Below are 20,404 nucleotides of genomic sequence, written 5' to 3'. Positions count from 1 at the left end.
ACATAAATCATATGAGAGTTCCAGACCGGATTCCTAAAGTGAACAGTGGTAGCTGCAGCTAGAGGTTAGTAGCAGAGCACTTGCCTGCCACAGGCAAGGCACTGGGTTTCATCCCCAGTATGAGGGCAGGCAAAAGATGAACAGTGGAAATCACCTCTAGAGAGATTTGTTTCTGGGTCCACAAGATGGTTCCCCAGGTAAAGACTCTCACCCTGCAATCCCAACCTCCTGAGTTCAATCCCCAAGATTCACAAAAAGGTAGGAGAAAACCAACTCCGCAAAGGCACCCTTTCACCTCCACATTTGTGCCGTCACACCAACGTCCACATATATAAATAATATTCAAATAACTGTTTAAAATGTCTGCATTTTCTTCAGCAAGCAGATACCTCTGCCTGAGGTTAATATCATATTTGCAAAGGCTAGGATATGCACAAAATTACAATTGTCAAACAAGGTCTCTGATTCTCCAAATGAAGACTACACTTAGTACAAGCCTCCTCTATGAAGAGCAACGATCTTTCCAACCTCTCAGGTAGAAAACTTTAGGAAAGCAGACCCTCCGCTAGGAAATGTGGTACAGGCAGTAAATAAGGACCCTCTGAAAAGGCCTCCAGTGTTTGTCCGGATGCTTCTTAGTAAAAGTCAGTAAGCAGCAGTTGTAGGATCACAAGACAAATGCACCAAGGCCTCCGAGTATGTGCCACCTTTTAAAGTAGGTGGGGGGGGGGGGCGCAGAGGAGTTCAGCATAGTCAAGAACAAAAATAAGAAAAAAAGGGTTTTTTTTTTCTTTTTCTTTTGCAAAGATCTCAAATGCTGTCTTCCAGTCTAGGTCATTAGTCCAAGAACAGGGCATGTCAGTATCAAGTGAAGTATTGTCACCTGGTCATGAAATACTGTTTGCAAAATTCCTGACTGCCCAGTCCTCCCTGTTTTCAACACACAGCTCTCTACTGAATGTCTTTCCTGTGGTTTGTGTGCTGTCCTGTGTTCCAAGTGACTGCCCTGGGCCAATGCCACACTCCAGTCAGTATAAAGTCAAACAAAATTTAACAGTTATAGAACAAGGACCCCATGTTCTTATTCTTCAAAATTAATGCAGCTAAAAATCTGTAAAAACGTAACCAACAAGTATGATGAGAGAAATGGAATCTAACACAGGCTATTAGATGATGAGATTGTAACAAGAGTTCAACTCATGAATCAACAAACAGACATGCTGGCAGGAAAAAGACAAAGCTATCCCTGCAGAATGACAGGAAATGAGGCTGAAAACTCCAGTGGTAAAATCCAGGTAAGGAGGGAGATGATTAATGAAGATCCATATTCCAAGGGTCTCCCCCATAAAGGATTCAGCGAATCATGAAGCATCAATCACTTCTCTTGAGGGGGTCTTAAGAGGCCAGCACAGCACCTTGACCAAGAGCACAGTGGGCACATATGCTGGGATGCACACTCTAGTCTGAGGCAGGCAGAGCATAAGGAAACATCAAACCAATCAACCAGGAGGAACAAGAGACCAACTCAACAGCCTGAAAATCAAGAGAGGCAAAGGCTGGGCACTGTGGCTTCAGGGACACTGCAAGGCCTAACAACTGAAAACAGTGAGTGAGGGTGAAAGGCCATCGCTGGACAGTTGGCAAGCCTGGACAGGGTCTCAGATAGCATGCCTCAGGACTTCCCTGAGCAGTGAACACACCAGCGCTGCCAGGAAAGCCTCTGTTCCCTAAGCTACTCCAAACATAAAAGTGAAAAGTCTCATCCTGGGAAAGCTAGATTTAAAAAACAGAAATTCCGTGAGCCATCTGCTACATATTAAACTTATGCCAAAATAAAACATTACAACTTTGCCCCTGTGTTGCCTTGTCAATCCTGGTTAAAAACAAAACAAAACAAAAGTATTGCTCTGGGCAGTCTCTGGGACTGCTGCCTGTGATTGGCAGGGTGGGCTGAGGGTCGAGGGTCTGGGCAAGCTGGGCAAGCCCCCCCCCCACACACACACCTCAGCCAAAGGGCCACAGGATTCTAGCTGGAGGTCTACAAAGAAGCAGAATCTTGTGAGAAATGTGATTGTGTCTCAACCTGTGGAGGGGCTGAGGTGCACGGGTGTTGGTGTGTTTCGTGGGCTCTGAGTCTGTGGGCATCCTTGGCACTGACACTGCAGGGCCTGGTGTTCATGTGTGCATCATCAGTCTCTGCTCCAGACATGGTGGCTTTCCCTGAGCAAAATCTTTGTGACTTTGGTTTGGATGTGGCAGGAGAGGGGCCCTCAGTCCCTCCAGCATTAGGGTCTAGACATGACTAAATATGTGGCCGTGGGGATTCTGTGGCAGGTTAGTCATGGCCTTACAATAGAATCTGTCACACTCCCTCCAGAGAGCTCCTGGGTCCGAGGTGCTCCTGAGCATATTCTCATCAGTGTTGACTTTTACAGGCAGAAGTGTCTGTTTCTGTCTGGCATGATTGGCTATTTTGGATATTTCGGTGGCTCAAAAAAAAAAATTGGCGCTGTTGATTTTTTTTTATATCAGACATAAGGTTGTGCACAGGTATATAAGGAAGTGAGTCAGTAACTGCTTCAGAAGCTTCTGCCTAGCGGATTAAGCTAGATTGTAGAATAGAATCCATAAACATCTGACTAAGAAATTTGTCTGAAATGTTTTGTGAATTCAGGAAACATTTTTTTTCTGCATTACTTTTTAAAAAGAGGATTCATTTTTATATTTAAAAAGGTTAACTGATGACTGAAAAGAAAGTATTTACTGGACTGGCAATATATTTACAGAACAGCAAAGAAATTATAATTTTTGGGATACTGCCTCTCCCCATCTAAGAATGTGAAGCCTCTTCTAAGAACTACGGAAAGGTTCAGGACTAACTGGGCTATCACCAGGGTTCCTCCTTGCCTCCTGACGCAGTCAGCCTACAGGATACAAGGTACTGGTCCTGTTCATACATATTTGGTCCACAGCTGGGGCAGCCTGTAGACCACAGCATCTGCCAGGTAAAATTACATCACTGCAGGCCAGGAAGTACACCTACTAAGCTAGTTGTGTAAAACGCAGGTGTAAAGGTTTCGAGTCTTGTCTTCCAACATTTTACACTAGGTTTTGATCTGTGCTGACAAGACAAGCCAGCCTTAACTATCTTCTGAGGTCTCTTCCCAGTGAGCCAGGGATAACCCTCTTACACAGAGACCAACAGCATTCCATCTTCCCTGCTCTCTGACACAATTTATAAACCACAGAAACTGTCAACTTTTTACAAGTATGGGAAAATGCCCCAGCAAAAGTTCCTAATGCCTTGTAGTCATGAGTCTCTAGCTCTCCATTCCTCCTCCTCCTCCAATACACACTGTTTGTGTCAGAACATTGTCAACATACTCAGCACAGAAATACTCATATTTTTATTTCATGTCTACTAGACCTGAATTTATGTTGTCTTGTTTTCTGCAGTTTTTATTTTGTCCCCTTTTATTGACTAAGCAGTCTGGAAAATTATCTATTTTATTAATTTGTCAAAAGAACAGCTTTTAAGTTTTACAGTTTTCTCTTCAAAACATTTAAAATGTTTCTATTTTACTATTTTACTCCTAAATTTACTTTTTTATTTTTATTTCAAAAAGATACATTGTCTTTTAAATTCCACAAAGAAAAATGAAGTGTTCCATGTCACCTCTCCCCAGCAAACCTGGAGTACAGAGGTGTGAGGTGGGGGCACTAGAAAGAGCAGGCTGTGTTGCTTCCAGGACTTGGTTAAGGGTTCTGCTGCTGTCATACGATCTCCTACTCTGTGTAACCTGCTCTGCCTTCTCACGAAGTTATTTGGGGCCTTCCTAGTGTATACACCACAGTCCTTTGATTAGACACATTCAGAAGATTCTTAAAATTTGTCTATGCTCATCCCAGGGACATCTACACTTCCCTTGGCTAAATCTTCTCTATTCTGTTAGTTCCTCCTAAATTGATCTCATTTTTCTAGTTTCTCCTTTACTTCCATGTCTTCGCTTTTTTGTTCTGTTTCCTGGGAGATTCTTTTTTCTACTTAGCCATCTAACTCTTTAGTAGACTCTTACACTTCAGATAACAAAATGCACACACTTCCTCAGAACTATATGGAACCTAATGTGGACATACCATATGACTGTTTTCTAAATGCCCCTTCCCAGTATTCATTCTTAGCAACTAGATCCCAGCTTCTTACTGCTGTCTGTATATTCTGAACTATAGCTGCACTCAGGGGATTTTCTCAAATGTCAGGGGAGCACCCTGGGCACCCCTTCACTGTTAGAGGGAGGCATTAGGAAGTGGCCTTTGCTGCAGGTGACCAATGTAAAAAGCCAGCTGATGCCAAACCTCAGTAACTGTGGATCTTGTTCTTAAGACAAGTTTCTGTAAAGAAAATGCCTTCCCTGTGTTGCATGTGGAACAAGTAAAAGTCTTAATGAAATCCAGCAAGGAAGTACCTCTGGATTTGAACCCAGAGCAGCCAGTGCTCTTAACCTCTGCACCATCTCTCCAGTCCCAGTGTTATTTTAAATGGTTGTTACCTATCAGTGAAAACATATAAAAAGCCCCCACTCTTGCAGCTCTTACCCACCAGTTCTGACTTCTCTTACTCATGGAGCATTTATACATATTGCCCCTGGTCTGCAAGTATTACAGAAAGGAGCTAGCTGTCTTTGTTTCTGATTTCTAATGTTCTGAACTAGTAAGAACATAAGCTTTGGAATCTGTTGCAATTTCTTATGTGGCTTTGATCAAGTTCTCTCTTTTTTTAAAAAAATGATTTATTTATTTATTTATTCTATGTATATAAGTGCTCTATCTGCACAAATGTCTGCATCCAACTATAGATGGTTGTAAGCCTGTGGCTGCTAGGAGTTGAACTCACGACCTCTGAAACAGCAGCTGGTACTCTTAACTACTGAGCCATTTTCTAACCCACCTAGGTCTTTTTTGTTTTTGTTTTGTTTTTTTCAGGCGTGGTCTCAATTATGTGACCCTGACCAGCCTGGACCTGGCTTTGAAAACCAGGCTTGTCCTTTAACTCAGTTTTGCCTATCTCTGCTTCTTGAGTATGTATTGGGGGGGGGGGGGGAATACAACACTAAATAAAGATGTGTCCCACCACACCTGGCCCAGGGTCATTATTTGCAAATATTTGTGTATATGGAGGCCAGGGCACAACTTGCAGGAATCAGTTCTGTCATTCCACCCTGTGTGTTCTGGATCTGAACTCAGGTCATCAGGCTTGGCAGTAAGCACTTTTACCCTGTCCATCTTGCCAGCCGTGATCAATTATTTTTATTTAGTATTAGCACAGTATCTGGTACAATAAATGTAGTCTGCCACATTTGTATTCAAGTCTTCTATGGTATTACCAAATTCCTGCTTCTGTCAGTTTCAGTTAGCTATGTGTGGCTTGTCAGCTTCTTCATGTAATTCTGCCCTTTTGTTTCCAATAATGATGTTAGGCCCAATATTACTTTCTGCCAAAAGGTCCTCAAAAGGCAGGTTAAAAAGCAGGGTACAGGCCAGGCATGGTGGCACATGCCTTTAATCCCAGTAACTCAAGAGGAAGAAGCAGGAGGATCTCTGTGAATGTGAGGTTAGCCTGGTCGATATACTGAGTTCCAGGACAGTCAGGGCTATGTAGAGACCTTGTCTCAAAATAGACAGAGAAGCAAACAAAGCAGACAAGTGGAGACGGAGCTGTAGATGTAAAAGGAGATGGCAAAGCACAACAGGCAGTGGTGCGTGTATCTCTAACTCTCAGAAGGCAGGAGGAACACGTGTTCAAGGGCAGTCTAAAATACCTAGAGCTTCAGGTCAGCTGGAGCTGCAGAGCAGAAGGGGAAAGCCCCAAAACTTTGAGCTGGAGTGCCCGCCCTAACCTCTTCCCTACCGCTTCTATTTCTTTTTTTATGTCCCCCCGTGTTTTAAGCAGTCTATGCTCTTCCACCTAAGTCTTGGCCTTAAACCTGTGTGACATTTAAGAGTTCCACTGGGGTACATTTCCTTGGAAAATGTGGTTTCTGAAGATGGGCCAGAGTGTTGCTAACACTAAACCAGTTTTACTTTCAGTGCTGGGGAAAAAACCTGGTGCCTTTGCAAGCTATATATAAGCATTAAATTACTGAGCTATACCCCAGAAAACATTATTCCTTTTCTGTGTGATACAGGAGACTGAGCCCAAGGACTCAGTCATGCTAAGTAAGTGTATACCACTGAATTATTTCCCCAGAATTGTTTTTTGTTTTGTGGACCTGGCCTCCCTCTCACTCACTTCTTAGTCCTTCAGAGACACAGGTACTTGAAGAGCCTCCTTGCATTTTTCTGGGTGAGCTAGGACTTTTCTGGTACTCTTCCCCAAAAAGTCCTAGTCATAGGACCAAGGCCAGCTGGATGTGAGGAGCTCATTGTCCACCTGCAGCTTTTATCCTCCTGGAACCTAGAGCTCTTCCTGTTTTTCTTTTAAACTATTTTATCTTTTTTTTTTTTTTTTTGGTTTTTCGAGACAAGGTTTCTCTGTGGTTTTGGAGCCTGTCCTGGAACTAGCTCTTGTAGACCAGGCTGGTCTCGAACTCACAGAGATCCACCTGCCTCTGCCTCCCGAGTGCTGGGATTAAAGGCGTGCGCCACCACCGCCCGGCTATTTTATCATTTTTTAAAATTATTTTTATGTGCATTGGTGTTTTACCACAGTTGGCAGTGCTCTGGAACTGGGGTTACAGAGAGTTTTAAGCTGCTATGTGGGTGCTGGGAATTGAACTCAGGGCCTCTGGAAGACTGCGGAGCCATCCCTCTAGCCCTTTTCCCTGTCCTACAAGTCACCTCTGTATCTGTAAAGAATGTATTATCTGCGATTCCATGCCTGGAGTAGGCATAACACCAGCCTAAGATGTCCAGGGCTAAAGTCTGAAGCAATGTCCACTAGTGGGGTCCCTAGCCTTCTACCTGCCCACGCCAAACAAAAGGTACTTAGGACACCGAACCACTGACAACTGGTGCTTCCACATCACCTTAGCAGGTCTGCGCCAAGCCCTTCACAACCACTCACTTTCCTCCTCCCCCTGCAGGACACAATCACCTAGAAAGAGGTTTTCAGGCATCAGGCCAAGGCAGGAGACAAACTGATTCTAGCATTCATCCTTATGTCTTCAGAAAGGTCTACAGAGTTGTTTATTTTTGGTCTGACAAGGGGTCTCATTTATTCAGCCCAGGCTGATCTTGGTCAAAACTCAGCCTACCAAATGCCAGAATTACAGGTGTGTGCCACCCTGTCCGGCTTACTTTCTAGGTGTTTCAAAATAAGGAAGGATTTTAAATCTCACTCACTCTGAAACAGAGGCAAAGTCACAAAATACAATGACATATTATCCAAATATCAATGGGCAATTTCCACATCACATACGATGCAGAGATACTTGGTCTCTCGGCATTTCTAGGTATGTGGTAGGATGCCAGCTGATACAGGGACTCCATACTAATTCCTTGGGTTTTCCTTGCATATTAAATGCACACTGTTCCCTTTCAGGTCTGTTCAGGGGAAGCATTCTCCACTCACCATCCAGTTTCATCTGCTCTGGGCAATAATAGTGAACCACCGCTAAGAGAGCAGCGCCATCACTGCCGTCTCTCATCAAGTCCTCCAACAACGGGAAGTAGGGTGACTGCCTAGCGGAAAGGTGCTCTCGCCGATAGCGGACCTGCAGTTGATAAAAGGAAAATGGTCTCTACGTGTGAGATCACTTCACCCTGTGTATGTTATAGGCACACTGCTAGAGTAAGATTTACACCAAGCCTAGAGCCACATAAAGACCAACTGTTATTGCCTAGAAAAATTAAAACTGTGTGGATGATATCCTCTGTCCAGATTAAACAAGTCAGATCCAGGACTGGGGTCCATGGGTACAATGGATGGCAGAGATCCACTGCTAACACTACCAGGGCCAGTCTAACTCTAAACTGACTCTGGCAGTGGGCACACATGGGAAGGAGACAAAACGCACATCTACACTATTATAAGCCAATGCATTACAAACTAATGAGAAACAAGTTAAACAGTGAGCATTCAGAGGTTGAAAGACCCAAGCTACAGGCACTTTTCTAAGTATTATCAAGATTAGCATTGATCATTAATAAAATAACATTAATTGATTGCTTTAGAAATTTCAGAAACCAGGTTCAACAAATTTCTCACATTTCCACGCCAGTCACCAAGAACTGCAAGAGAAACATCAGGACTAAAACCTGCAAGATCATCAAGCAAATGCCAGGCCAAGGCTCCCTCATGTTCACACCTGAGGAAGCCTCCTGTCAGTATTCTAAGCATCATAGTCCAAGCCTCTCTGCCCATGGTCAGAGAGAACTTAGCAAAGAGGGCTGCTCAGTGAAGAGACAACTGCCCCAGAGCTAGTGCAGTGTACTGCTCGTCTGTGTCAGTGCTCAGGGCAGGATAACCACCAGTCACATTTCCTCCAGAGGGGGCACATACACAACAGAAACTAAAAAAGAGAAAGCCAGCACCTGTCTATAACAAGAACTGTTGGTTTCTGAGAGTTCTGCAGGTGAACCCAAATCAAAAAATCATCTTAGAATCTAGACTTCAGGCTGATGCCTCTACAGAAATTCGAAATAACCAGTAGTGATGCTTGCCAGAAAACACAACAGATCCCCTAGGATTTAGCAACAAGGCTTGTTTTGTGTTGACTGTATATTCCAACATACATTTTAACTTGTTTCTCAGAGCCCATGACATGTACTATCACAGGGAACCCGCCTCATACTGTACCACACGTGCAAAGTCCACAGGTTCCAGCATGCAATGCATCACAGCATGCTCCAGGCCAGGCTTTCACGGAGAGAGCAGACAGGGAGTGAGCAGGCATGCAGTAAAGCAAATGATTTCTTGAGTAAAGATGGATGGTATGGGTAAAAATTAGGCTGACACTGAAGTACAGGGGTGCAAGAGGCTCACATGACTGTTTTGCTCACCCACAGCTTCAAACTTCTATTGTGAAACGTTCAGATAAAACCCATAATCTGTTAATCTTTACCACACTTTTTCTTATTGGTCTATTTGCTAAACATCACTATAGGACACCCACAGCCTCTCTAACAAAGGCAAGATAAGGGAGATTAATTTTGGTTATATTTCTCTTTTTTCATGAAACTTATCTGAAACCAAACCTCTCTGACACCTGAGTTTGTGAGCCTCTGCCTTAGTCAAACTCAGGACTCAAACACCCGTTAAGCATGCCTTCGCCTTCTAACACATCATCAGGCAGTACAACCTACTATTACATAAGCTTTTTGTAGCCCACAGCCATGGGTCCAAGTGAGAACCCAAAGGACAATCTGGGCCAAATAATAAAGCTACAGGATCCAAGCAATCAAAGGGCACATTCAAAACCATCTGCAAAGAGATATGTGCCCAAAAGTTCACATGAAAAAGCACCACTTGGCACCAGGCATATAAGGGCAGTGACAAACTGGCCCACTTCCAGAATTGGTCACCAGTGAGGTACTGCTGAAATTACTAAATATAATCCTGGTTTCTAAAATTTGTATTAAAATTATTTCAGTAGCCCTGCATCTGAACTGACCTAACTCAGATCGCAGAATCTGAGTTGACTTCCATATAGGCCTGAGGGATGGTAACAAGGAACCATATCAAGACACACCAGCAAGAGTACTTTCTGCAGCCCGCCTGTGCCCTCAGTGGGGGAACACCTTCCCAACCTGACAGCCTAGGATATAGGTAGTAGGAAAGGTCACGGTAGATACCACCTCTCAGGCAAAGTAGCAGCAGGAAAAAAGGTTAAGGATTGATGCCAGTCACTAGGTCACCGTCAGACTCTTGAGGTCTACGAGGAAAGACTGTTTCCTGTCAGCTATGCTACACTGGTTACTTAGAGATCACTTAGAACCTGGGGGAAATGGACACGGCAATTCCAAAGTGCCACATAACAAAGCCCATCAGCGTGGCCAGCAGGGCTCATGCTAGAGAAGATGTAACACAACCCCCAGTTGGACATTTAAACAAACAAACAAAAACCCAGTCTTGAGTGCGAGCAATTTAATGGAAGCGCATGATGGCAACAAGATGGCTTTGCAGATTGCGCCTGGTGGCCTGGGTCACTTACGGGTACTAACTTCCAATACCACTTGGAGGGAGACTGCTCAGGAAGCGGGAAGGAAGGTGGAAAGGAATGTCAGCACTGTAGGTCCAGGCGTGGCCATGACACACATGCTCACACGAAGAGGTGGAGATAGCCTCTGGTAAGCAAAGGCTTTCCAGTGTGCATGACCTCAGTCAATCACAATACCAGTCAATTCAACTGGAAGATAACTTTTCCCCTTCACAACGCTATCCTTCACAACAGCAAAGAATAGTTCCACACTTGACAAAGTCAGGGACCAGGCTAGAGTTCTGCTCCCTTTGTCTATACCCATGTGTGTCTGTCCCATCCAAGGATTAGGCAGGCACTCAACCCAACTGACCAGAGCTAGACAATATAGAGAGAAAACTACAAGGGGGAGAATACATGTTGCTCTCAGCAGTAAAACTGTGTCAACAGTCAGGCACTCCTGTGTACACACCACTGACTGTAACACATGGCCTTGGCAAAAGAGAAAATGGCCAGAAATGAGGCCAAAGCCAGAATGTGGGATGAACACACCCATCTGCACCCATTCCAAGGTACACACTTCCCACTGGCTCCAGGCACTGGGCTTCAGACCCCCACCGGCCTCATGAAACCTAACAGGCCATCTCAAGAATCTGCCAAGGCACAGCTACTACAGTTGTTTTCTGCTCAATCTCTTACCTTCAGAAGTTCACTCTCAGCTCAGGCTACATTGTTTCCATTATTGATCCTCCCAAGTCCTCCCAGAATACCCCTTGTTCAAACTATGAACCCTTTTTGGGGGTAGGGACAGAAGACAGGCTGCCCAAGGTAACGCCTAATTGAAGCATTGAGAATCAGCCACCAGTAGAATCTAAGAGGCTAGCTTGCTTGGAATGACAAAAATATAGAATGAGCAAGTAGAAACAGACATAATTCTTTACTACTAACATTAACTTAATGTGTTCTGAAGAAATTAAATTTACCCTTTACCTTTTGATGGGCAGGACTTTCCAGTGGCTGCTGTTTTAATTTAACTTCTTTCTCTGTTATCTCTCTCATTTTAAGATTTACCTAAGACAGAAGGAAAATGCATTAAGAAGGCCACTGCTCCCCCATGTCATCCCCTATATCTCCATTTCATCACCAGGAGATCCAGAGCACCTACTGTTAACTCTTGAGACACAAGTGCTATCAGGTCAATTACAAAGATGTAAAAACAGTTGGATTCCATGTGATCCAAGTCTTACCAGGACTCACAGGGTCAGCCTGCTCCTGCAAAGAAATCACTGTGCCTCCAAACACCAGTACAAGGCTCTTCCCTCTCCACTGTGGTCATGAAGGTCAGACCCCATGCACACTGTGTATACAGCTGTCTGCTGACAACCCATAACAATCTACCTAATCTTGGGTTATATCTGACCAGAGAAAGTCAACACAAAATAAAGTTCAACTATAAAAACCCAAGCTGTGCATCCCTAAAAAAAAAAAAACAAAAAAACAGAGACTTAAGTAATCTCTCTTGAAATTAAGATAGTATCAAATTTCTGTTTATACTGGGTCAGTGAGCTAGTTCAGAAGATAAAGCAACTGTCACTCTAGCCTAGTATCTAGAGTTCAATCCCTGGAACCCATATAAAGACAGAAGGAGAGAGAACAAGCTCCACAAAGTTGTCCTCTGGCTACAACATGCCTGTTGTGTCATGTGCACCCACACGTAATCCTGCACACAAACAATAATGCCTTAATTTGTATTTATAAAATAATAATTTTATTTTGTAAAAATACACATTAATACCTAGAAGTGGTCAGAGTGATAGTTAGGGGGAAAATGTGCATGACTGAGTGGCTCATCAACAAATAAAAAACAGTATTTGAGCCGGGCGGTGGTGGCGCACGCCTTTAATCCCAGCACTTGGGAGGCAGAGGCAGGCGGATCTCTGTGAGTTCGAGACCAGCCTGGTCTACAGAGCTAGTTCCAGGACAGGCTCCAAAACCACAGGGAAACCTTGTCTCGAAACCCCCCCCCAAAAAAAAAACAGTATTTGAACTACACTGTAATACGAATAATAAAAACCCAGAGACAGATATTAGGGTTCAACCTGAAGATCAGAAAAGCTAAACAGCCAACCACTGGCTCTTACCTCTACCTCAAACCAAAATGGCAATCCTGCCTCTAGGAAATCTCAGAATGAGACTGAGCAGAGACCTGTCTCCTCCTGTTTTATATTCCTTTCTAAGGCTGGAATTAAAGACATGCACCACTACCGCCTGGCTTCTATGGCTAACTAGTGTAGCTACTGGAATTAAAGGTGTGCCAAACTACTGCCTGGTCTGTATGGCTGACCAGTGTGGCTGTTTTACTCTCTGATATTCAGGCAAGCTTTATTTATTAAAATACAAATGAAATACCACTACATTACATAACATCAAGAAGGTAGAAAAATCTCTTTAAAACTAAGATAAAGGGGCTAGAGAGAGAGCTCAGTAGTAAAAGCACTAGCTTTTGCAGATGACCTGGGTTTAAGTTCCAGCACTTGCATAGTAGTTTACAACTGCTTATCTCTGCCCCACACAGGGTAAGGCCATAGGTGCACATTGTCTGTCTGTCTGTCTATCTCTATGTGTGTACATGTGCTTGTGCTCACAGTGCCACAGTACACACATGGAGGTCAGAAGACAACTTACAGGAAGCAGTTCTCTCCTACCATGTGGATAAGGACCAGTCTCAGGTTGGCAGACTTGGCAGCAAGGACCCTTATCTGATAAGCCATCTTACCAAGCCAATAGTCAGATTTTTGAAGGAGAGTAAAGCCACTCACAAAAACTAGATGAGGTGGCTCGTGCTTGCTGTCATCTCAGCCCTTGGGAGATGCAGGCAGAAAGATCAGAAGTTCAAGGTCTTAGTCAGCTACAAAGTTGAGTTCCAAACCAGTCTTGGATATATGTGGCCCTTGTTATTACATATATAAAAAAATTTTAAAAGTACTACATAAAATTCTATCTTTGTACCTAAAATGTAAATTAATTTTGTATTTTAAAGGAAAACATACATTATTTTCAGAATCAAGGAGAATAACCACAGCAAAGCAAACCAAGTGTCTGCTGGGAGCCATACGGCCCAGAAAGCACAGGGGAGAGCATAGCAGCTAGGGCAGGAGTGGGCTGAGAGACAGATAGGAGAGGAAGAGAGGATACAAGACACACACCCCACATTCTGAGGGGGAAGTAAAGCTGACCATGAGAATAGATACTGACTTTTAAAAAATATAATTGGGGCAAGAATTGTCATCTCAGCCCCCAGTGCCTCCTCTTCACCCAAAGACAGACGCTGCCAACCACTGTCTATATCCAGCTGTAGTAGCACCTGAAAAAAAATGTCTATTAAGTCTCTTCCAGGAAGCCAAGGCTCAGTGAATTCACACCTATTCTATAAAAACCACTGCAGGAGTTACTAGGTGGGAAGGAAACTGCAGCTGGAAATGTGCAAGTACAGCCAGTTCTCCAAATGGGATCCAGGGACACCTAGAAATCAGAGATCCTGCTGGGATTACACTAGGCAAGGTAGTACACGAAGCTTATCCCAGCACTTGGGAGTTTGAGGTAAGACTGCTGAGAGCTTGAGGCCCAGTCTGAGCCACATAGTGAGTTCCAGGCCAACCTAGAATAGCAAAATCCTGTCTCTTAAAAAAGGGAGGGATTGGTATAACTCAGTCAGTAGAGTGTCTAATATTCACAAGGCCCTAGGTTCAATTCCTGGTACCACATAAAACTAGGTATAACCCTTGGGGTATGAAGGCAAGAGAACTAGTAGTTCAAATTCATCTTCAACTATATAACAATAACCAGTATGAGACTAGCCTGGGATATGCGATACCCCATTTCAAGATATAAATATAGGCACACACCTTTAATCCAAGCACTTGGGAAGCAAAGACAGACAGATCTCTGTGAGTTCAAGACTTGCCTGATCTACAGAGTGAGTTCCAGGACAGCCAGAGTTATAGAGAGAGACCGGGAATCAATCAATTAATCAGTCAACCAATAAATAAGCAAGCAAACAAACCAAAAGTAAATAAAAATATATACAAGTTAGGGAGATGGCTCAGTAAGTCCCAGTGTTGAAAGAGGGGGAAGGTGGAAGCTGGTTGGCAAGAAGGCTCAGTGAGTAAAGACACTTGCTACCAAGCCTAACAATACGAGTTCAATCCCTGGGACCCACATAGTAGAATTAGAGAATCAACTTTCACAAGTTGTCCTCTGACCTCTGTATGGCACCATTAGCACAAGCACACATACTTTTATATACAGACAGATAAAATGTAATTTCTTGGGGCTGGAGAGATGGCTCAGTAGTTAAGAGCACTGGCTGCTCTTCCAGAGGTCCTGAGTTCAGTTCCCAGCAACCACATGGTGGCTCACAACCATCTGTAATGAGATCTGGTGCCCTCCTCTGGTGTTTGCGCATACATGGAGGCAGAATGTTGTATACATAATAAATAAATAAATCTTTAAAAAATGTAATTTCTTTTAAGATGAGCATGACTAGGTGCACCTGTGGCTGCAGACCACCAGACCCTGACTCTCCTGTCAACAAACTGTTTTCTTCTGCTCTGAGCAGCCTGCAGCTGCTCTGAGCTCAAGACCCTGATGGCAGGGGAATGCTTTCTGATGGGTCTGCAACTGAAAGATCCTGAGAGCTGGGGCGTGGCCAGAGCACAATATAAGCTGCCCTTGAACACAATAAGGAGGCATTCTTGCTTCAAGGAAGACCTGTGTCACTGTCTGTGTGTGTATGTTTAAATCTCCAGGCCCTTGCCCAACTCAAGAACTGTCTCAGAGTGTGTAGTACCATAGTACACGTAGTACAGGCCAACAGTACATGTGGCCCCAACACTGTGGGAGGCAAAGAGAAGAGGATCACTGTAGGCCAACCAGTCTAGCCAAAGCCAGGTTCAATGAGAGACCCTGTGACACGGGGATAAGGAAAGAAGAGAAGAAATAACAGACATCTTCCTCTGGTCTCACTGTACACCTGCACTTAACAATATTCAATGCCCCTCCAACAAAGAGAATATCTTCTTAAAATATCAAGACTCTCTTTGTCTTTTTGCAGTGTGGACACCACATGGTCTTTGTGAAGTGCTGTTTTTTCACAACCAGGAAGGGCACAAGAACCAGAAAGCATTGGTCAGAAGCAGCCTCCACAGCAACAACCACAGCTAGTACAAAATAACAGAAAACAAAATAAACAAATGACTGCTGAAAATAAAAGAACTAACTGGGTGGGGCTGCCATAAAATGAATTAGACAACGACAGACTCCTAGGAGAAAAATATGTCTCCTATTACCGTGAATATATCACTCTGGTCACAGTAGCCCCTGGCAACCTAACAATGCACGTCATAACCTACAGCAACCCCTATGAAATATTGGAGAACTACAGGTAACCCAAAGAAAGAAAGGAGGGAAGGTTTAAAAAAAAAAAGATGAGATAACCAGACATCAGGCCAGATGGTAAAATTCAGACACATGGACAATAACACTAATCTAACTGGTCTAGATAAACACTCTAATACAAGTCAGAGGCTATCAAATGAATAAATGAGGATGGCTAACTACAGTGTGTTCAAGAATTCACTTAAACAAAAAGACAACAGAGCAAAAGGGCTGGGTACAGTGGTGCACACCTTTAATACCAGCATTCATGAGGCAGAGGCAAATGGATTCTGTTGAGTTTGGGGCCAGCCTGGCCTACATAATAAGTTCAAGGCAAGCCAGGCTATATAATGAGATAAACACACACACACACACAAAACAAGTACAAAGAAGGAAAGAGGTAAAGCACAGGCACAATACTGTTCACAAGGCAGCTAGAAAAAAATACTGGGTTCTAAACACAGAAAGCCTCTGGGGACAAGGGCTATTTCTCACTTTTGACAGACACAGCTTAAAGACCAGGGGTTAATTTGTAAAAATGTACAAACCCTAATAACAGACTGAACCTATGAAGAGCAGAGCTGACAAAATGAAGCATGAAGTGGACAACACTGCAGTTCCTGTTCCCCTAGAGAATGACCCTCAGGAGTAGGAAGACTGTAACTAGTGAAGGTACCACCAGCTGCCAAGGGGACTCAGTCACCCCAGGGAATTCAAACCATACCACCAAATTAAACTAGAAATCAAAAAGCACAGGCTGGAGAGATGGCTCATCAGTTAACAGTAGATACTGCTCTTTAAGGATCTGAGTTTGGTTTCTACCACTCACCACCACCTGTTATTCTAGCTCCAAGGATCCTATACCTCTGGCCTGAGCAGGTACCTGCATTTGCATGCACATGCCCCACCCCCACCCCCAGCAGATACATAATAAAAATAATAAGAATAAATCTTTAAAAAATAAAGCCCAAAATACAAAACTGTGTCTGGAATAAATTCCCTCCAAATATTAAAAATCAAACAAGTCTTTTCAGATAACCCACTAAACAAGAAACCACAAACGAAACAAAATAAAGGGAATGACGAAGCACAGCATCAGTAAGTCCATGAGACAATGCAAAGCACTGCTCGAGGGGATGCACCACCTCATGGCCTCACACAGGAGAAGAGAAGCTCAAGTCTGAAGGAACTAGCTTTCTACCTTAACAACGTATGCAGAGAGTGTGTAATGCTTCCAATAGCTGAAACATTTAATTTTGCTTTTGTTTTTAGTGCTGAGACTAGAACCCAAGGCTTCCTGCACACTAGACAAGCATCTCTGCCCACTGTGCTACTTGCCCAGCCCCTAGAAACAAGGTTCATCTGCTCTCAGCCTAAAGATGAATACTTGACATTACAGATATGCTAACTGGATCTGACCATTACATGGTGCTAAACATCATTGCATAAATATGCTCAGTTGCTATGCGCGAGTAACAATCAAGAGGTGAAGACTGAGGCTAGGACAGCAGAAATGCTGGGAACTCGAAGGGCAGCTTGGGCTAGAATTAGAACTATCTCTAAAAAAATAAATTTAAGATAAGCCAGGCATTGTTGTGCTAGACAGGCGTGGTGGTGCATGCCGTTAATCCCAACACTCAGGAGGCAGAGGCAGGCAGAGTTGGAGGTCATGCTAGTCTACAAAGCAAGTTGCAGGACAGTTAGGCCTGTTATACAGAGAAAATCTGTCGCAACAAATTAATTAATTAATTAAAGGTGAATCAAAAAAAAATAAGATCAAGGTAAAAGAAGAAAATAAATATTAAATAGCAGAGACATGTAATGCTCAGAAGATAACTGCAGACCACCATCTGGGTCCTGAGGATTAGGGACAAACAAAATGCCGCCTTCTACCACTTCAACTCCACATTCTACAAGAGGTCCGAGCCAATTCCATAAGGGGAAAGGGTTTTTAAATTGTGCTTCTGTAGATTAGCAACAAACAACTGGAAATGGAACTAAGAAACACCACTTGCAACACAACTCAAAACACTGAAATTCTGGGGATAAATTTCATGAAAAGGACAATGACTGCATTCCTCAACAGGGTAACACATCCATGTCCCCTCAAACTGATCTAGGTTCAATGGATTCCCAATCAAAATCCCTACAAGTGCTTTTGTAGAAACGAACAAGTTGATTCTAAAAATTCGTGAGGACATGCAGATAACCTACTAGAGCTGAAACAATTTTTTCTTTAATAAGAATCCAGTTCAAAGACATGTGTTGTCCAAATTCAAGTCATTATTACATTCTACAGTTTGCATAAGCTGCACTCACCTCAAGTGACCATGGAACTAGTCACACTGTTCAATAGACAAGGAACACCTAGAGGCAGACTCCCATGTGCAGCTCAAATGGGTCCCAATGGAGCCGCTGCCACAGTAGCAGGTAGAGGAAAGAAAAATCTCTGCTACAGGGAGACTCTAACTGCTCTCTGGGCAAAAAGAAGGCAGATTTCATCCCTTCCCTCCTCTTGCACAGTGGATAAACTCAAGGTGCATCAGAAAGCTCAAGGCAAGAGTAAAGACCACTAGAAGGAAGCAAGGGAGCAAATCCTTGAATCTTGGGGCAGTGCAGGAAACACTTAGCCAGAAAAAATGTAAACTGGGCCTCAAAATTCTAGAAACCTTTGCTTTGGTACAGCAATTACTAAGAAATGGTAAGAAGCCAAGACTAAGAAAATCACAACAGACAGTCCTAACAAGGTACACATACTCTTACAACTAGATTAAGACAAACAACCCAGTTAAAAACTGGTTTAAACCAAGAATGATATTACTCAGTTGTAATCACAACATTCAAGAGACTGAGGCAGGAAGACAGAAAGCTCAGGCCAGCTTAGGCTTCACAGAGTTCCAAGCCAGCTTCAACTACAAAGTAAGACCCTATCTCAAACACATAAACAAAATAAATAAAAGTTGTGTAAAACAGCCAAATAAGGATTTGCAGAAATATAAACATCAGGAAACACAAGAGATTCTACTACACAGCCACACAAATCGCCCCAAATCAAAGACCAAGTGATCAAGTACTGATTAACAGTTAGAGCCAAAAGATTTCTATCCTGTCCCTGAGTTTAAAAAGGTGTTCACTTAGAAAATATTCTAGCATTTCTTTTTTCTTAAAGACTTAACTAAATGTTGGGTGTGGAATAGGTCTTTAGTTCCAGCACCTGGTGTCAGAGGCAACTGGTGAGACTGAGGCCAGCCTGGTCTAGTGAGACTCTGTCAAAATAATTTAACCAAGAATGTTAAAATACACTCATCTGACCCAGCAATGCTACTAAGTATTTACTCAAAGAAAGAGTACCAGCATCCAGAGACACACACCCAAATGCCCCAGCAGCTTTATTCAAAATAGACAAAAACTGGAAAGCACCCAGATGTCCCTCAGCAGGTGACTGACAAATCATGGCACAATCACATAAAGAAATTCTACAAGGCATAATCAGAACCAAACTACTTACAGCTACATTTGGTGCAGTGAAAGAAGTTACAATAACATTATAAGCAAAACTTGGATGAAGCAAAACTAATCCCATTAAGAAAGCAGATGGGGAGGGGGGGACAGGTAGAGAGATGGTTCAGTAGTTAAGAGCACTAACTGCTCTTCCAGAGGACCTGGGTTCAATTTCCAGCATCTATATGGCAGCTCACAACTGTCTGTAACTTCAGTTCTAAGAAATTCAACACCCTCACAGACATACATACAGGCAAAACACCAATGCACATAAAATTAGACAGATAGACTGATAGAAAGATAAAAGCAGATGGGTATGAGTCTGGGCCTGGGGGAGGGGCTGGCTGCAAAGGAGCCCAAGGCAGCATTCTACGAATGACAGAAAACTGCCTTGACTGTGGTGGCTATTTAAAGGATATCATCGCTTGTTAAAATGCAAGGAACCATGTCCATATGTGGCATGGTTCATTAGTTATGTTTCAGTAGAGTGAGTTTTAAATCACAGGCATCAGTAAAATCTTGGAGATGAGGATTCAGGAGGTGAAGTGCTTGCTATGCAAGCATGAAGACCTGAGTTCAGATTCCCAGCACCCAACAATCAATCAATCTCAACTCTTGAGATGGAAATAGGATGACCTAAGAGAAATGGCCACACACTCTAGCCAATTAGGGAGCAACCCATTCAGTGTAAGCCCCTAGTTAAAAAAACTTGGGTGGCAAGATATTTACAACTTTTGACCTCTTGCTTCCATATGTAGTCATGCCAATGCACATACACACACGTATACACATGCAAACACATATATGCATATAATATATAACACACACACACCAAAAAAAGTTAAATGAGCCCCAGAAAGATGGGCCAGTGGTACAACTCAGAACACCTAGGAGGTAAGGAAACCCTAAGTGATCACCAGAGATGATTCAGGCCACCTTCAGCACAGAGAACCAAAATGATATACACCTGATCAGCTGTAGTCCTGTGCCAGATTTTCCACCCAAGATGCTCAATCACAGTAGAGGCTGTATCAACGACACCTCAGGCTAGGAGGAGAGAAGGAGTCCAGGATGGCAGAAATGCAGGCAGACTAGGCTTCCACTATCAAAGCTAAGGGAAGACAGGATCCCAGAGGGATGCCACAAGGAAAAAAACTCAATACATTATACAGACCTCAACACTGAAGCCTATGAGGCCCCTGTGAAGTTGTAGGGAAGACTCTAAGAATACACAAATGTGCCGGGCGGTGGTGGCGCACGCCTTTAATCCCAGCACTCGGGAGGCAGAGGCAGGCGGATCTCTGTGAGTTCGAGACCAGCCTGGTCTACAA

The 20,404-nt window shown here is 43.4% G+C and overlaps 1 protein-coding gene across 2 annotated transcripts in view; it reads right to left on the bottom strand.

The window, feature by feature from the left end:
• Nucleotides 1-20,404, bottom strand: part of Camsap1 (calmodulin regulated spectrin associated protein 1) — a 64,450-nt gene that overhangs the window by 18,343 nt on the left and 25,703 nt on the right. The window contains exons 4-6 of one of the 2 annotated variants that reach the window (XM_005346264.3): nucleotides 11,127-11,207; nucleotides 10,152-10,184; nucleotides 7,571-7,712 (exon numbers count right to left, since the gene is read on the bottom strand). In XM_005346264.3, coding sequence (XP_005346321.1) covers nucleotides 7,571-7,712; nucleotides 10,152-10,184; nucleotides 11,127-11,207 — 256 coding nt within the window. The remainder of the gene's footprint in view (nucleotides 1-7,570; nucleotides 7,713-10,151; nucleotides 10,185-11,126; nucleotides 11,208-20,404) is intronic. The other variant, XM_005346266.3, reaches the window with a different exon arrangement.

Source organism: Microtus ochrogaster, chromosome 4 (genome assembly GCF_000317375.1).
Source record: "Microtus ochrogaster isolate Prairie Vole_2 chromosome 4, MicOch1.0, whole genome shotgun sequence".
In the NCBI taxonomy this organism is placed as follows: Eukaryota; Metazoa; Chordata; class Mammalia; order Rodentia; family Cricetidae; genus Microtus; species Microtus ochrogaster.
The sequence above is the reverse complement of the archived record's forward strand: the minus strand, read 5'-3'. Positions and strand labels throughout refer to the sequence as shown.